The following is a 17,054-nucleotide window of genomic DNA, read 5'->3' on the forward strand; positions in this document are numbered from 1 at the left end:
GAGTTTCGGAGTAAGTAAGGGACGAGCTTGCTGCCCAGGAACTACCGACGGATCTCGACTCGCTCATCGCCTTGACCATTCGGATCAATGGGCGATGACGAGAACGAAGGAAGGAGATTCGATTTCACTCGCCCGTCCAAGGATTCCACCTCGCCTCTAAGGTATCCTGGAAGTCCCCGATGGCTCCGTTGCCGAGAGAACCCAAGGCTTTCAGAGTTTCCCCGGGAGACTCCAAAGACTGCTGATCCACCTCTTCCCCAAACCCATGCAACTAGGCAGAGCTAGGCTGTTTCCAGCTGAACGGCTATACAGGCTTCACACTAAGAGCTATCTGTATTGCAGGACTACTGGTCATTTTGTCTCCACCTGTCCACTAAAAGACCAGGCTCACTGGTAGGAACGGGTACTCTGGTGGGCCATACGGATAATTTTTATTCTCCCCTTACTCGCATCCCTTTTCATGCCATGTTGCTGTGGGGGAACCAGTCGCTATCTCTCCGGGTACTCATTGACTCTGGGGCCGATGAGAGCTTTATGGACGCTACCCTGGACATTAGAGCACTGGACGGGCGCTCTATAGGCCAGGTCACCCACAATTACCACCCATCAATCTACATGTATCAGGGAACCACAGCAAGACGATCCAGCTCCTGCTCTTTAAGTCTCCTAAGGTTCACGTGGTATTGGGATTCTCCTTGCTCCAGCGACACAATCCCTTATTCACTGGTCTGCCGGTGCTATCATGGGCTAGAGCCCGTTCTGCCACGCCCATTGCCTGAAGTTAGTGCAGCCTGCCCCGGGACATCTTCCTGGGGCCTCAGAAGTTGCCCCGGACCTCTCCACCATTCCCGCGGAGTACCAAGACCTCCGGGAGGTGTTCTGTAAGGCCCAGACCACTTCACTGCCGCCACACCAACCATATGACTACAGGATTGCTCTTCTTCCAGGCATCACTCCGCTACGGGGACAACTGTACTCTCTGTCGGGTCCAGAGACCAAGGCTATGGAGACCTACATAGAGGACTCTCTAGCTGCTGGGTTCATCCGTCCTTCTGCCGGTGCAGTGTTCTTCGTGGAGAAGGACAAATCGCTGCGCCCGTGCATCAACTACCAATGTCTCAACGACATCACGGTGAAGAATCGCTAACCGCTACCTCTCATCTCCTCGGCCTTCAAGCCGCTCCAGGGGGCCACTGTGTTATCCAAGCTGTGCCTACGGAACACCTACCACTTGGTGCAGATACGGAAAGGGGACGAGTGGAAGACTGCCTTCAACACGGCCAGCTGCTACTACGAGAACCTGGTCATGCCCTTTGGCCTTACCAACGGCCCTGCTGTGTTCCAGGCTCTGGTTAATGATGTTCTCCGTGATATGTTGAACCGGTTCGTCTTCATCTACCTCGATGACACCCTCGTCTTCTCCCACTCCACCCAAGAACATGCGCTCCGAAAGATTCTCCAATGCCTTCTGAAGAACCAGCTTTTTGTAAAAGCAGAGAAGTGCAAATTCCATCACTCCACCAACCCTTTTCTGGGTTACATCATCACTCCAGGGAGTGTACAGATGGATCCCGGGAAGGTAAGAGTGGTGGTGGATTGGCCCAAGCCTACGTCCAGAGTACAGCTGCAGCGTTTCCTGGGTTTCGCCAACTTGTATCACTGCTTTATCTGGGGCTACAGCACACTGGCTTTCCCCCTGTCTACACACACTTCTCCCAAGGTTCCGTTCATGTGGTCCCCAGCTGCTGACTGGGCGTTCCGGGATCTCAAACACCACTTCACCACAGCTCTCATCTTGGTTCACCCTGACCCATCCCGCCAGTTTGTAGTGGAGACCGATGCTTCGGGAGTCAGAGTGGGGGCTGTTCTGTCCCAGCGGTCTGCCCTGGACCTCAAGTTGCATCCCTGCACCTTCTTCTCCCACCGCCTCAACGCCACGGAGAGGAAATACGATGTGGGGAATCGTGAGCTTCTTGCGGTGAAGATGGCATTGGAGAAGTGGAGGAACTGGCTGGAGGGGGCAGAACATCCATTCATTGTGTGGACCGACCACAAGAACCTGGAATATCTCTGCACCACTAAGCGCCTCAATTCCAGGCAGGCTAGGTGGAACCTACTGTTCATCCGGTTCAACTTCTCCCTCTCCTATCGGCCGGGATCCAAGAATGTCAAGCCGAATGCACTATTACACCGCTATAGCCCAAGACTACTACCCCGTAACCTGAGACCATCCTTCCCGCCTCTTGACTGGCGATGGCACTCAGCTGGGGAATAGGGAACCATGTTCGCGAGGCGCAACGTTCCCAGCCAGACCCCGGGGGGGGGGGGGGGGGGGTCCAGATAACCAGATGTCCGTGCCCACTCCTCTAGGCTAGCCTGCCACCCGGGCTGACGTCTCTGACGTTTCTGACGTCTCCGCATTTGTTGCCGCTTGCACGGTCTGTGCACAGAACAAGACTCCTCAGCAAGCTCCGGCTGGATTCTTCCAACCTCTGCCTGTCCTTCACCATCCCTGGACTTTGTCACCGCCACCTTGACCGTTGTGGATCGGTTTTCCACTTCATTCCTCTTCCCAAGTTACCCTCTGCCAAAGTGATGGCCCAGCCCATGGTGCAGCACGTCTTCCGGATCCATGGACTGCCAGCCGACATGGTCTCCGACCGGGGTCCTCAGTTCTAGTCCCGGTTCTGGAAGGCGTTCTGCACCCTCATTGGGTCGTTGGCTAGCCTGTCCTCCGGGTTCCACCACCAGTCCAACGGCCAGTCGGAGCGAGCCAACCAGGACCTTGAGACTACTCAATGTCTGCCATGACCCCCCAGGGCGCAAATCTGTGGTGGCTCTATAGCTAATTATCTGCCCTTCCGGGTGGAATCCCTCAAACTCTTCCCCTGTTTTACCGGCCCATTTCCCATCTCCAAAATCATTAGCCCCTCTGCTGTTCATCTTCTGTTGCCCCGTACCCTTCATATACTTCCCACCTTTCATGTGTCCAGAGTTAAACTCATGTCCCACAGCCCTTTGTCTCCTGTTGGTTCAACCTTGGGGCAAGGGGGTTCCAGTACCTTGTTGACTGGGAGGGTTATGGCCCGGAGGAGAGGTGCTGGGTCCCCACCAGAGACATTCTGGACCCAGGCCTCATTGCAGATTTCCAACACCGGCACCCCGGTCAACCAGGTATGCACCCAGGTAGGATGCCAGGTGGCGCCCCTAGGAGGGGTGGTACTGTCACACCCTGATCTGTTTCACCTGTCTATGTGCTTGTCTCCACCCCCCTCCAGGTGTTGCCCATCTTCCCCATTATCCCCTGTGTAATTATACCTGTGTTCTCTGTTTATCTGTTGCCAGTTCGTTTAGTGAAACCTTCCAGCGTTTGTCCCCATGCTCCTGTCTGTTTGTTGCTCCTGTTTCCTAGTCCTTCCCGGTTTTGATCCTTCTGCCCGCCCTGACCCCGAGACCGCCTGCCATTCTGGACCCTTTGCACCCTTTCTTGATTACTGCCCTCTGCCTGCCTTTGACCTGTCGTTTGCCTGCCCCTGTATTCAAAATAAACTTTTGTTTCTTTGACACTGTCTGCATCTGGGTCATACCTGAAACGTGATAATTGGACATGATTTGGAAAGGCACACACCTGTCTACATAAGGTCCCACAGTTGACAGTGCATGTCCGAGCAAAAACCAAGCAATGAGATCGAAGGAATTGTCTATGGAGCTCCGATACAGGATTGTGTCGAGGCACAGGTCTTGGGAATATTGAGTTTGGGTGGTGGACCATTCTTGATACACACGGGAATCTGTTGAGTGTGAAAAACCCAGCAGCTTGCAGTTCTTGACACAAAGCGGTGCACCTGGCACCTACTACCAGACCCCGTTCAAAGACACTTAAATATATTGCCTTGCCGATTCACCTTCTGAGTGGTACATGTACACAATCCATGTCTCAATAGTCTTAAGGCTTAAAAATATATATTTTTTTTTACCTGTCTCCTTCCCTTTATCTACACTGATTGAAATGGATTTAACAAGTGACATCAATAAGGGATCACCTGGATTGACCTTGTTAGTCTGTCATGGAAAGAGCGGGTGATGTTAATGTTTTGTACACTCAGTGTACCAGTCAAAAGTTTGGACTCACCTACTCATTCAAGGGTTTTTCTTTATTTTTACTATTTACTACATTGTAGAATAATAGTGAAGACATCAAAACTATGAAATAACATATATGGAATCATGTAGTAACCAAAAAAGTGTTAAACAAACTAAATATATTTTAGATTCTTCAAAGTAGCCACCCTTTGCCTTGTCTTTGCACACTCTTGGCATTGTCTCAACCAGCTTCATGAGGAATGCTTTTCTGCAGTGGGAACCACACATGCGTTCCCCTACTCAGCGTCTCACAAAGACATGTCAGTTGGAACCAAACATTTCCAATTACAGACAGATTTCCATCAGTCTAATGTCCATTGCTCGTGTTTTTTGGCCCAAGCAATCTCTTATTATTATTGGTGTCCTTTAGTAGTGGTTTCTTTGCAGCAATTCGACCATGAAAGCCTGATTCACGCAGTCTCCTCTGAACAGTTGATGTTGAGATGTGTCTGTTACTTGAACTCTGTGAAGCATTTATTTTTGCTGCAATCTGAGGCTGGTAACTCTAATGAACTTATCCTCTGCAGCAGAGGTATCTCTGGGTCTTCCTTTCCTGTGGTGGTCCTCATGAGAGCCAGTTTCCTTGTAGAGCGTAATGGTTTTTGCGACTGCACTTGAAGAAACTTTCAAAGTTCTTGAAATATTCTGTATTGACTGACCTTCTTGTCAGTAATGATGGGACTGTCATTTCTCTTTGCTTATTTGAGCTGTTCTTGCCCTAATATGGACTTTGTCTTTTACCAAATAGGGCTATCTTCATATATACCAACCCTACCTTGTCACAACACAACTGATTGGCTCAAATGCATTAAGAAGAAAATAAATTCCACAAATGTACTTTTAACAAGGCACACCTGTTAATTGATATGCATTCCAGGTGACTACCTCAGGAAGCTGGTTATTGGGGTCAAAGGCATTTTGTAACACGGCGTCTACGGCCCCCAAGGGCCAAATCTGTGGTGGCGCCGTCTCTCCATTTTGCATACATCTACCTCTGTGCCAGATTTGACTATCTCAAAATAGTCCTTCTGAATTGTACAACTGTGTTAGCACCGGAGCAGCACCGGAGCAGCACTGGAGCAGCACCGAGCAGCACCGGAGCAGCACAGGAGCAGCACAGGAGCAGCGGAGACGCCATCACGTCATCAAGAATCATGACAGAAATTGGATGAATATAAAATATGAATATCTGCAGTGTGAGTGATGGAGAGAAAAAATTGGCCTCGAAGACGAAAAGTGTAATTTTAGGACTTTTCTAAATGGACTTCTCTATGGGGCCATCTATGGGAAATTTATTTTTGGGTATGACTTTAGCTAAACTGCAATAACGAAATTGTCCTATGAGCACATTGAAAAGTGTACTTCTAGAACGGAACCCTGGGGTCCTAGCTACAGCCCCCAAGGGCAAAATCTGTGGTGGCTCCATAATGAAACCTTTCCAAGGTATATAAATGTGCCTCTCTGACAAACTTTTACTTTTATATAAAAATAGTCCTTCTGAATTGTAAAACCGTTTTACCGTTGGGGGCCATTTTGTAAAATGTCTGCCATGACCCCCCAGGGGGCAAATTATTTTCAGGGTACATGAACCTACCTCCGTACCAAATGTAGGTGCTGTTATCTCAAAACAGTCCTTCTGAATTGTAAAAGTGATACGTTTTTTATTGATGGATAGCCAGGGGCACGCTCCAACACTCAAACATAATTTACAAACAATGTATTTGTGTTTCTCTTGATAAGTGTGTGAATTGGACCATTTTCCTGTCAAAATGTAACAAGCACTTCTGGGTGTCAGAGAAAATGAATGGAGTAAAAAGTACATCATTTTATTTAGGAATGTAGTGAAGTAAAAGTAAAAGTTGCCAAAAATATAAATAGTAAAGTACAGATACCAAAAAAAACTACTTAAGTAGTACTTTAAAGTATTTTTACACCACTGTATAACTCCGGTAAAGAAATATTCTGCCAGGTGCATAGTCTGTGATTATAGAGTAAGACCCTAGAAGGACTGTCGATCTATAAACTTTTACATTTTACTTTACAGTCAAACTGTCTTCTGCCTGAAACACTCAACAACATAGCACACCAGCTCCCCCCTGTGGCACAGGACTGGAAATAGTGTGATAGAGAAAAAGTGTACTGCTTTTTATCACAGCAATAACTTGACTCTCCTCCGTAGCATCAATGGGAGTGTTGTTGTTGTTGTTTTACAACATTTACATTATTATGTACTAAGAAGAAAAATACAAATGTGTTATAATAACTCTCTGTGTATATGTTTATGAATGTGGAAAAAATACACTAAACTGTCTTCAACAAATTAGTGGTATAAATGTGTCTTAGATCACTTTGAAACTAAGAACAAACAATATGATTTGTATGTAATCAGGGGCGGACTGGGACCAGAAAACTGCACTGGCATTGCTAACACACCGGCCCATTTTTCCCTTCCCTTGAGGCCCCCACACCGGCCCATTTTTCCCCCCTCAAGGCTCCAAAACGGGGCCATTTTTTTCTGGAGGCCCCCATTGCTAACCAGATAATTCAAATTTTGCTTTAAAAAAAACAAGTTGGACAGGCCCACTGGGCTAAAAATGGACCAGCCCACCAAAATGCCAGATAGCCAGTCCGCCCCGGCGCGGATGTAAATATATAATGCCGCATACTCTTCCTCCTATTGGCTTAAACCATGCATCATACCATCATTGCTGTGGAAAAAATACACCATGCAAGCAAGCATAGCAAACAAGCCACGAGCTAACTCGGGTTACTGGAAGTCCCTGAAATACCAATCGGTGCCATCCTCCACTTGTAGAGAAGTGGTGATTGGGTTAGAAAGGATTTGGGCGTTACACGTCGCCGTTAAATTCACAATTTACTTTTCATTATGAGTATTCAACGGTAAAACATAGCGACACATCACTCTCAGGGAACCGGACTGGATTTGTAACACATGGCTTCTTCACACCATCAAAACGACTTGTCCACCGGTTTCCACCCGCAGTTCAAATCTTTCGCAACAGAGGCGATCCACGTTGGGCAAGAACCGGAGCAATGGAAATCTATGGCCGTAGTGCCACCTATTTCTCTGTCCACCACGTTCAAGCAGTATAGACCTGGAGATCATGCTGTAAGTTGCCTGATGCAATAACCTTGGTGTCTGGTATCGAAGGCTGTTAGTTCCGTATGGGGTGTCTTTATACCAATCCGGTATACTGAACCGGTCCCGTTCAACGAATTTTCAGGGAAAATGTTAATATTCTTAAGTATGAAAGTATGGTTGCTAGTCTTTCCCTGCCTAGCACATACGTTACCCATTTTATTACACAGTCAGAACGTTGTCTGCGCAACCTCTGACAGTGATGGGAAATTAGCTTTTTTTGTGACGAATATCGAAAAGTGAAAGGGAACAATTTATTAGATTTTACCGAATCATTAATGACCAGGTGATCATCAGTACCAGCATCTGTTTATCCATAGAAGCTGTGGCAAATGTGTGCTCTCTACATGTAATGTATCTTCTCATCAGGGTTTTGAGTACAGTCGGAGTGGAAACCCGACCAGAAACTGCCTGGAGAAAGCTGTTGCTGCTCTGGATGGAGCAAAACACTGTATGTGTTCATGTCAGACACCATTACCTCGTGAATTTGTATCTAATCAAATTGAACAAGTTAGATAATGTATAGTCTAAAAGGTCGAAAATAGACTTAACTAGCCTCGTGACGATAATGTGTTCTTTGAACTATCGTTAACTGAATTTCCTGTGTAGGTCTTGCTCTTGCCTCTGGGCTGGCTGCGACTATGACCATCTCTCACATGCTGAAAGCTGGAGATGGCATTGTCTGCATGAACGATGTGTATGGAGGTAAGACATGGCCCACAGTGTCTAAAACTGTCAAGAGAACCACCGAAATGTTAGACAACGTTGTGGGTGAAAGACCACACACATCTAAGTTTTTATATTTGATGCATATGACCATTATGATTTTTCTCTCCAGGTACCAATCGTTATTTCCGAAAGATTGCTGCAGAAGTTGGCTTGGTTGTGTCCTTTGCTGATTGCACCAAAATCGAGTTGCTCCAGGCTGCTCTTAAGCCAAACACAAAAGTGAGTGGAATTCTAAGTCTACTTAATGACCTTATTTCACTATTTATTTTTTACCTAAATCAACTCAGGTTTCAGGTTTCTTATTCGTACAAGAATAGACGTCCTCCAGCATCAGCGCTATTTTTTTCCCCCCTTTTGTTCTTTATGTTAAGTGCTCCATCCTGAGCTTTGTCGTTAGTCATCGGACTCCATTTGAGAATTCAATAAGAGGCGCTTCACTCTCCCTGTGACTTGTCTCTCCAGTCCCTACACGACTATAGTTTATGACCTACATGTTATAGCTGCGAGTTTTTTGTTGGGAGCCAAACTATGAAACCCAAACACCTGTTGAACTTCTATTTAAAAACAAAAATGCTCTTTTATTTTCTCTTTATGTAGTTGGTATGGATCGAGACCCCCACCAACCCCACCATGAAAGTGGTGGATATCCAGGCCTGTGCAGATGTAGTCCACCAACACAACACTGATACCGTGGTGGTTGTGGACAACACTTTCATGTCAGCCTACTTCCAGGTTTGTTTATACAGTACCAGTCAAAAGTTTGGACACACTTACTCATTCCAGGGTTTTTCTTTATTTTGTACTATTTTCTACATTGTATGACATTTTCTACAAACTATGAAATAATACATGGAATCATGTAGTAACCAAAAAGGTGTTAAACAAAAATACGTTTTAGGTTCTTCAAAGTAGCCACCCTTTGCCTTGATGACAGCTTTGCACACTCTTTGAGGTATTCTCCTGGAATGCATTTCAGTTATAAGGTGTGCCTTCTTAATTTGTGGAATTTATTTCCTTGATGCGTTTGAGCCAATCAGTTGTGTTGTGACAAGGTAGGGGTGGTAAAAGACTATATTATGGCAAGAACAGCTCAAATAAGCAATGAGAAACAATAGTCCATCATTACTTTAAGACACGAAGGTCAGTCAATCTGGAAAATTTCAAGAACTTTAAGTGTCTTCAAGTGCGGTCGCAAAAACCATCAAGCGCTATGATGAAGATGGAGCACATGACGGCCGCCACAGGATTTTCAGCCCAAATAAATGCTTCCGAGTTCAAGTAACAGACACGTCTCAACATCAACTGTTCAGAGGAGACTGCGTGAAGCAGGCCTTCAGAGTGGAATTGTTGCAAATAAACCACTACTAAAGGACATAAGAGACTTGCTTGAGTCAAGAAACTCGAGCAATAGACATTAAACTGGTGTAATTGTCAATTTTTTTTATATTTGGTTTCCATGTCTTTTGTGAGACTGAGTAGTTGAGCGGATTATCTCCGCATGTGTGGTTCCCACTGTGAAGCATGGAGGTGGTGGTGTGGGGGTGCTTTGCTGGTGACACTGTCAGTTATTTATTTAGAATTCAACGCACACTAAACCAGCATGGCTACCACAGCATTCTGCAGCAAAACACCATCCCATCTGGTTTGTGCTTAGTGGGACTCATTTGTCTTACAACAGGACAATGACCCAACACACCTCCAGGCTGTGTAAGGGCTATTTGACCAAGAAGGAGAGTGATGGAGTTCTACATCAGATGACCTGGCCTCCACCCAATTAAGATGGTTTGGGATGAGTTGGACTGCAGAGTGAAGCAGCCAACAAGTGCTCAGCACATGTGGAAACTCCTTCAAGACTGTTGGAAAAGCATTACAGGTGAAGCTGGTTGAGAGAATGCCAAGAGTGTGCAAAGATGTCATCAAGGCAAAGGGTAGCTACTTTGAAGAATATAAAATATATTTTGACTTGTTTAACACTTTTTTTGGGGGGGGGGTTACTACATGATTCCATATGTGTGATTTAATAGTTTGTTACAATGTAGAAAATAGTACAAATAAATAAAAACCCTATAATGAGTGGATGTTTTCCAAACTTTTGACAGGTACTGTATTATGTTTGTTATGCATTGCTACATTCAGCCCAGTGGCCGTTGGAGATTAATTAAGCTTAATGATTTGAAGTGGATGTTCAGTCATTTCACGCTCTCTTAAGTTTCCTAACACACAGTCATTTCCTCTCCTCATAGACCGGCTCAAACCGAGTCATTGATTAACCCAAATGTACTCTGCTTGTCTCCTGCTCTTTAGCGCCCCTTGGCCCTCGGCGCGGACATATGCATGTATTCAGCTACTAAGTACATGAATGGTAGGTACACCGTTTGTACATTGATGTTGACTGAAGAGAATTCCCATTGGGTTTGATCAAATCTGAGTTTAAATATTTGATTGACAGGTCACAGTGACGTTGTAATGGGCCTGGTGTCTGTGAACCGTGAGGACCTGTATGACCGACTGAGGTTTCTACAGAATGGTGAGAGATGAATGAATAGCAACTGGCAAAAAGCCATGTATGTTTAGGTGATAAACCGTCACATTTTTACCCTACTATGATTTGAAGCACTCATCGACGCAGTTGCTCAACTCTTGTGACCTACTTTCGCTCATCAAACATCCGCACATGCTCGTGATGCCAGGGCTTTCCAATTCTAAACCGCCGATAAAGAAAGCTTTGTGTAGCACTCTTGTTGGTTGTTTATCGGAGGGGCTGATTGGTAGGTTTTGTAAGACTTTGTTCTTCCTTATTGTGCCTTAATCCTGATCCTAAAGCCCTCGGAGCGGTACCGTCCCCCTTTGACTGCTACCTGTGTAACCGCGGCCTGAAAACCCTGCACCTGCGCATGAGGCAGCACTTCAAGAACGCCCTGGCAGTGGCCAAGTTCCTGGAGGCCGACCCCAGGGTGGACCGTGTCATCTTCCCAGGTGACGGGGGGTGGGGTCTCTGGATATCAAACTTGTATTTCTGTATGTTGTATAAAACACATGTAACATATTTTGACATGACCTGCTTTCTGGATGATATAAAACAATATCAATGTAGTCACTCTGGTAATTCCCTGGGCCAGTATAAACACAGTTCATGCATCTCCAGTTACCCTCATATTCTCTGATTGAATGGACCGCACCTTGGTCATTGAATCTAACAGTTGACCGATTGGTTTTCCTCTTATTCCCTCTCCACTCTACAGGCTTGCCCTCCCACCCCCAGCACGAGCTGATGAAGAAACAGTGCACAGGCTGCCCAGGGATGATCACCTTCTACATAAAGGGAAAACTGGAGAACGCCACCATGTTCCTCAGCAACTTAAAGGTAATTACAAAATTGAGACGCTCATGTGTGATTGACACGACAATGCCAAGACGAGCTGCACTGGGCTGATATGGTTATGCATACAACGTAGTTGCAGGAAGTGACTGCAAGGATCGGCTCTATAGTATGAATCGGGCATCATTGTATTTTACTACAGTATGTGTTGATTCAATCACAGATGGACACTGCAATAACATATTGTGCTGTTTTTATTTCAAGTTATTTGCACTTGCCGAGAGCCTCGGTGGTTATGAAAGCTTGGCAGAGCATCCGTAAGTATACCCAGATATCATCAATAAACCTTAACATTAAACTGCTACAATATTACGATTCATTCACTATTCCACTAGTCTTGTTAATTACAATGTTTCAGCTGAACCAATTAATATGCTGTGGTATGAAAATGTGCAGTATTTGAATTGCTTAACTTAACAAAATGCCATAAGGGGGCAGCAGTGGTTAAGATAATTGTATTTATTTTGAACCAACTTGAATCAGACAAAATACATTTAACCTGTTTAATAGTGAAGAAATGGAGACCTGCACACTGTCAAATAAATGGATCCAAAACTGAGGCTTGAATGCAAAATAAAGATGTTTAATGGAAACATCATGGTGCCCAAAGAATATCATAATGCAAGAAAGGCAATAAATAAAAGGTGAAAACAAACGGTGGCCTCACGCCATCAGTGTAAATTGTTGGTGCACACACCTGCTTCTTAGATTGCATCCTACCTGGCAGGCCGCTCCTACCTGGTGACGTGGAGAAGATCTGTCTGCACCACGTACACTCATTACTGGTGTCCCCCAGGGCTTGGTTCTAGTCCCTCTTCTCTCGATAAACCAAGTCACTCAGGAGACCATTTGAGGATATGACGGAGCTATCATTGCTATACGGATGACACTCAAACATTCAACCTCCAGCTGCGTACCCCCTCTAGCACCAGGGTCAGCGCACTCTCAAATGTTTTTTTGCCATCATTGTAAGCCTGCCACACACACAGTATACAATACATTTTATTAAAACACAAGAATGAGTGAGTTATCACAACCCGGTTTGTGGGAAGTGACAAAGAGCTCTTACAGGACCAGGGCACGAATAATATAATATTCAATTATTTTGCCATCTTACATATTAAACTGTATGTGAATAACTCCCCACAGGTTAAGCCCAGTCCAAGCTCTTCTCTGTCCTGACACCCCAATAGTGGAACCAGATCCCCCCCCCCCCCCAAGCTAGGACAGCAGAGTCCTTATCCATCTTCTGAAAACATCAAACCCTACCTCTTCAAAAAGTATCTTAAATAATCCCCCTTCTAGCCCTCTCTACTGATGATAGCTACGATAGATGAATAATGTACTTTTTATGCCTGTGTAATGTGGTTGTCCCACCTGGCACTCTTAAGATGAATTCACTAAGTCGCTCTGGATAAGAGTGTCTCCTAAATGATGTAAATGTATTTGGCATTCAAGCCTCAGTTTTGTATCTATACCCTTTGACAGTGTGCGGGTCTCCTTCCAGTATTCTTATTTTGACTCCTATGCACCTGGAACAGACACTTTTCAGTAGTAAGGACCTTTTTAAAAGAGCGCCGACGGCCTCTGATCATACCTGTTCAATAGTCATGATAAAATGTCTAAGTGCTTTCAAGATACTCTGAGGCACAACATTACACACACCCCTGCATAACTTGGCCTTTAATCAGAAATGCACTTTTTTTTTGTTTGAATTGTGAGTTATTTATTACCCTCTTCGTTCCCTCTCTCAGGGCGATAATGACCCATGCGTCTGTTCCTGAGAGTGATAGGGCGGCCCTTGGGATCAGTGACACAATGGTCCGTCTGTCTGTGGGGCTGGAGGACGAGCAGGACATCATCGAGGACCTGGAACAAGCCCTGAACGCCGCTGTAAGTACACTACACTCCCTAAAAACAGGTCTCAATTCAGCTAGCCTAACACCAAGAACCACAGATGTCTGCCCAGTGCGAAGTACAGTATCTATGCCAAGTCCAGACAAATGGGTCCTGGTCAAGAAGTGATAATTATCCCTGGAATATTTTTGCCCCACACATCTGTAGCATTTCTACTGAATATCCTGACCACACACACAGTTGTTTCCATCTGTTGATTTATTCCCTCCTTATTTTGAGCAGCATCCAAAGAAGTAATATCTTCAGGACGTCCCATGACCAGAGGTGGTCTGTCGTCAGCGGGACGGAGCGACGCTTTAGCACAACGCACACAATGATGAAATCATCATCAGGGAACAACCTGCTCTTTAAACACGACTCCTTAATTATTTAATTGATTCTTTGGATGCTGTTTTTATCAGGAGCACTTCCAAGGACTTTTTAATCCATTTGGCTGCTTTTGCATTATTTTAATGTTATCTTTTGTTTGGAGGGTGTTGACAGGGCATTGTGAATTAGGTTCTTATTCAATCTAAACTGGTATCCGGGACACTAGAGTAAGGCGAAACATTTGAGTTACTTTCTGCTTCATTTAGTTAACTTGAGAACTAATGAACCATAAGGTCTTGCTCTGGAAATGTCTGGATAGCAGTTTTGATTAAATATAACTGTCTGGCTCTATCAAATGTATGCCTAGTAAAGGGAGCGTGGGGAAGTTTGTCTTAAAGTTGGCCAGTGAAGGAGTGCCAGCTTGTCCTTGCCGAGCAGTTTTATATTTTTAATGGAATGACAAACTAGTGCTGTGGTAGGATTATTCTTTGAGCTATGTGGTGTTGCTGATCTCGACTCAGTTCACTAACGGGCTTGTCACTGTTTTCTGAGGAGAACCTGTTGGAGCTCTCTCATCTGACGGTGTAATCTATCACATACTGCATCTGCCTGCTACTCAATGAATGTGCTTTGTTTGGGAAAGACCTTGTTTGATCATGTGACCATTACCGAACTCAATAAAATCAGTTTGCAGTACATTAACCTGTGACTTTCACTTCCTGAAACATACTGTAGAATGTGGCCTAGCCGGCAACTTTGTCTTTTAATATAAACAACCTTGTTTTGGCAGCTACGCAACATCCGGGTCTAGCGTTAGCCACTAGCAGGACCAGGGTTGGTTACAACAAAAACCCACAGTAAGGTAGCTCTCCAGGCTTGGTTACAACAAAAACCCACAGTAGGGTAGCTCACAACAAAAACCCACAGTAAGGTAGCTCTCCAGGACTGGTTACAACAAAACCCCACAGTAAGGTAGCTCTCCAGGACTGGTTACAAAACCCCACAGTAAGGTAGCTCTCCAGGACTGGTTACAACAAAACCCCACAGTAAGGTAGCTCTCCAGGACTGGTTACAACAAAACCCCACAGTAAGGTAGCTCTCCAGGACTGGTTACAACAAAACCCCACAGTAAGGTAGCTCTCCAGGACTGGTTACAACAAAAACCCACAGTAAGGTAGCTCTCCAGGACTGGTTACAACAAAAACCCACAGTAAGGTAGCTCTCCAGGACCAGGGTTGGTTACAACAAAAACCCACAGTAAGGTAGCTCTCCAGGACCAGGGTTGGAGAGCCCTGCTCTAGTGCCACCTGTAAACTTATTCAGACTCAACACATGGATAATCTTTTAGCCATAGTGTACTTATGTCACCTGATTTGTACATTTCTCAATACTACTGCATATGATTTTACAATTAGAGACCCTTGTAAAATCTGTATTCAAACATGGATTTGATACACATATCCCTCAAGCTTCTACAGTAGGGCTGTTTGGAGCACTTCCAAATACACACTGCTATCTGTCACATATTGACAGTGGTTCCCTGGCTCACTATTTGGTGAAACGCACTAATGGGTTTAAGGTTCAAAATGCCTGCCAGGGTGGATATCTTTCAGATCAAGACTGTCACACTGCTGTATGGTCTAAGTGTAGAAGTTGAGCTGTTAAGAAACAATGCTTTGACACCCTCTTTTTCAGATGTGCTCCACAATTCGAACTGTGACTTGTTTGAGTGGTGGCGGTAATGTCCTTTGGCACAATGCTGCCCACCACTGTCACTCCCCCAAGTCTGTTCCTTTGCTGCAGCAGATGAGACTATAGGTAAAAATCAAAGCACCCTCAATGTGTGCATGAATACATGTGCATATTTTTTGGGTCCTTGTCAGATCTTGTCCATGTGTTAGGCTTCGAATATAGAGAAAATGTACTAACAGCAGTTGGTACTTCTTACAGTGATCACCAACCTTTGAGTCAAAAAGCAAGCCAAGATCTACATTCTTTTTTTTTTTTTTTTAACATGACTTAAATGTAACAATATAAACAGTTCTGTAGGAATGTTTGTGCAGTAGCCTAATACATTCACACCATTGGCTATATGCCTGGCATGCCAATATTGTTCTCAGACCGTATATTTCAAAACAAGCTTTGATAAAATAGGTCAGTTGGTGTAGCACTTGAGGCACAGCTGAGCATACATTTTAATAATTAGTCTTTATTTTACTGGGCTGATAATTGCATCTGATGGTCATGGTGCTTTCAAGACAAAAGTGAACTCCAAAAGAAACTGTCAAATGACGTCAGTGATCTTCAGGTCGGAAAGTTGGAGCTCTAGAAAGATGCCCGAGTTACGAACTTTGAATTCTGAGGTGGATGATCGTTCAAAACTCATTTTCCCCAGTCAGATCTCGTTTTGTTTTTTTAGCTCCCAGTTGTCTAGAACGCACTGAAGTCTGAGATCTCAGTTTTGAACACAGCATTAGTCTCAGTGGAGGGAGAGAGCAGCCTCTTTCTTTCCTCCAGAGGGGACACCTCTTCTAACTGAAGTCGCACCGCTTCCACATCTGCCTCATGCACAAATGTTGTTCCTATGACCAGAGATTGAAATATTCCATGATATTAAAACAAACAAGATGCTAATAAATAAAATGCAGGGCTATCGATACACTTGGCTATTCATTCATTGCAGCTGCAGCATGAGTGAAAGTAGGGAGAAGCGCATTGTTTAATAGTGTTGAATAAAAACTTATTTACAAAAACAGCACTCTTGCTGGTCATGGTTTTATAATAGTGTTAAATAAACTTATTTACAAAAACAGCACTCTTGCTGGTCATGGTTTTATAATAGTGTTAAATAAACTTATTTACAAAAACAGCACTCTTGCTGGTCATGGTTTTATAATAGTGTTAAATAAACTTATTTGCAAAAACAGCACTCTTGCTGGTCATGGTTTTATAATAGTGTTGAATAAAAACTTATTTACAAAAACAGCACTCTTGCTGGTCATGGTTTTATAATAGTGTTAAATAAACTTATTTACAAAAACAGCACTCTTGCTGGTCATGGTTTTATAATAGTGTTAAATAAACTTATTTACAAAAACAGCACTCTTGCTGGTCATGGTTTTATAATAGTGTTAAATAAACTTATTTGCAAAAACAGCACTCTTGCTGGTCATGGTTTTATAATAGTGTTGAATAAAAACTTATTTACAAAAACAGCACTCTTGCTGGTCATGGTTTTATAAAAGTTATGAAATCTCACGTACACTAGTATCAAAGTTTGCTGTGGCCAGTGTTGTGGAAACTATAGACAGCGCAATACGGGGAAAAGGGAGTGCAAGCCTTTATCGTTGGAGTAAATGATTAACAGGCCCTGTTGTCATCTTAGTTCACGTTGATAACTTCCTCATACTGTAAGGA

The 17,054-nt window shown here is 44.3% G+C and overlaps 1 protein-coding gene across 1 annotated transcript; it reads left to right on the plus strand.

Moving 5' to 3' along the window:
* Window positions 1–6,822: 6,822 nt before the first annotated feature.
* Window positions 6,823–14,335, plus strand: LOC139409096 (cystathionine gamma-lyase-like). Its single transcript, XM_071153788.1, has 12 exons — window positions 6,823–7,273; window positions 7,673–7,754; window positions 7,913–8,008; window positions 8,142–8,251; window positions 8,630–8,764; window positions 10,337–10,394; window positions 10,482–10,559; window positions 10,856–11,008; window positions 11,275–11,396; window positions 11,616–11,668; window positions 13,166–13,304; window positions 13,551–14,335. Exons 1-12 carry the CDS (start codon window positions 7,097–7,099, stop codon window positions 13,563–13,565), a joined length of 1,218 nt encoding a protein of 405 aa, XP_071009889.1. The 5' UTR covers window positions 6,823–7,096; the 3' UTR covers window positions 13,566–14,335.
* The last annotated feature ends 2,719 nt before the right edge of the window (window positions 14,336–17,054 follow it).

Source organism: Oncorhynchus clarkii, chromosome 5, assembly GCF_045791955.1.
Source record: "Oncorhynchus clarkii lewisi isolate Uvic-CL-2024 chromosome 5, UVic_Ocla_1.0, whole genome shotgun sequence".
NCBI classification, from domain to species: Eukaryota; Metazoa; Chordata; class Actinopteri; order Salmoniformes; family Salmonidae; genus Oncorhynchus; species Oncorhynchus clarkii.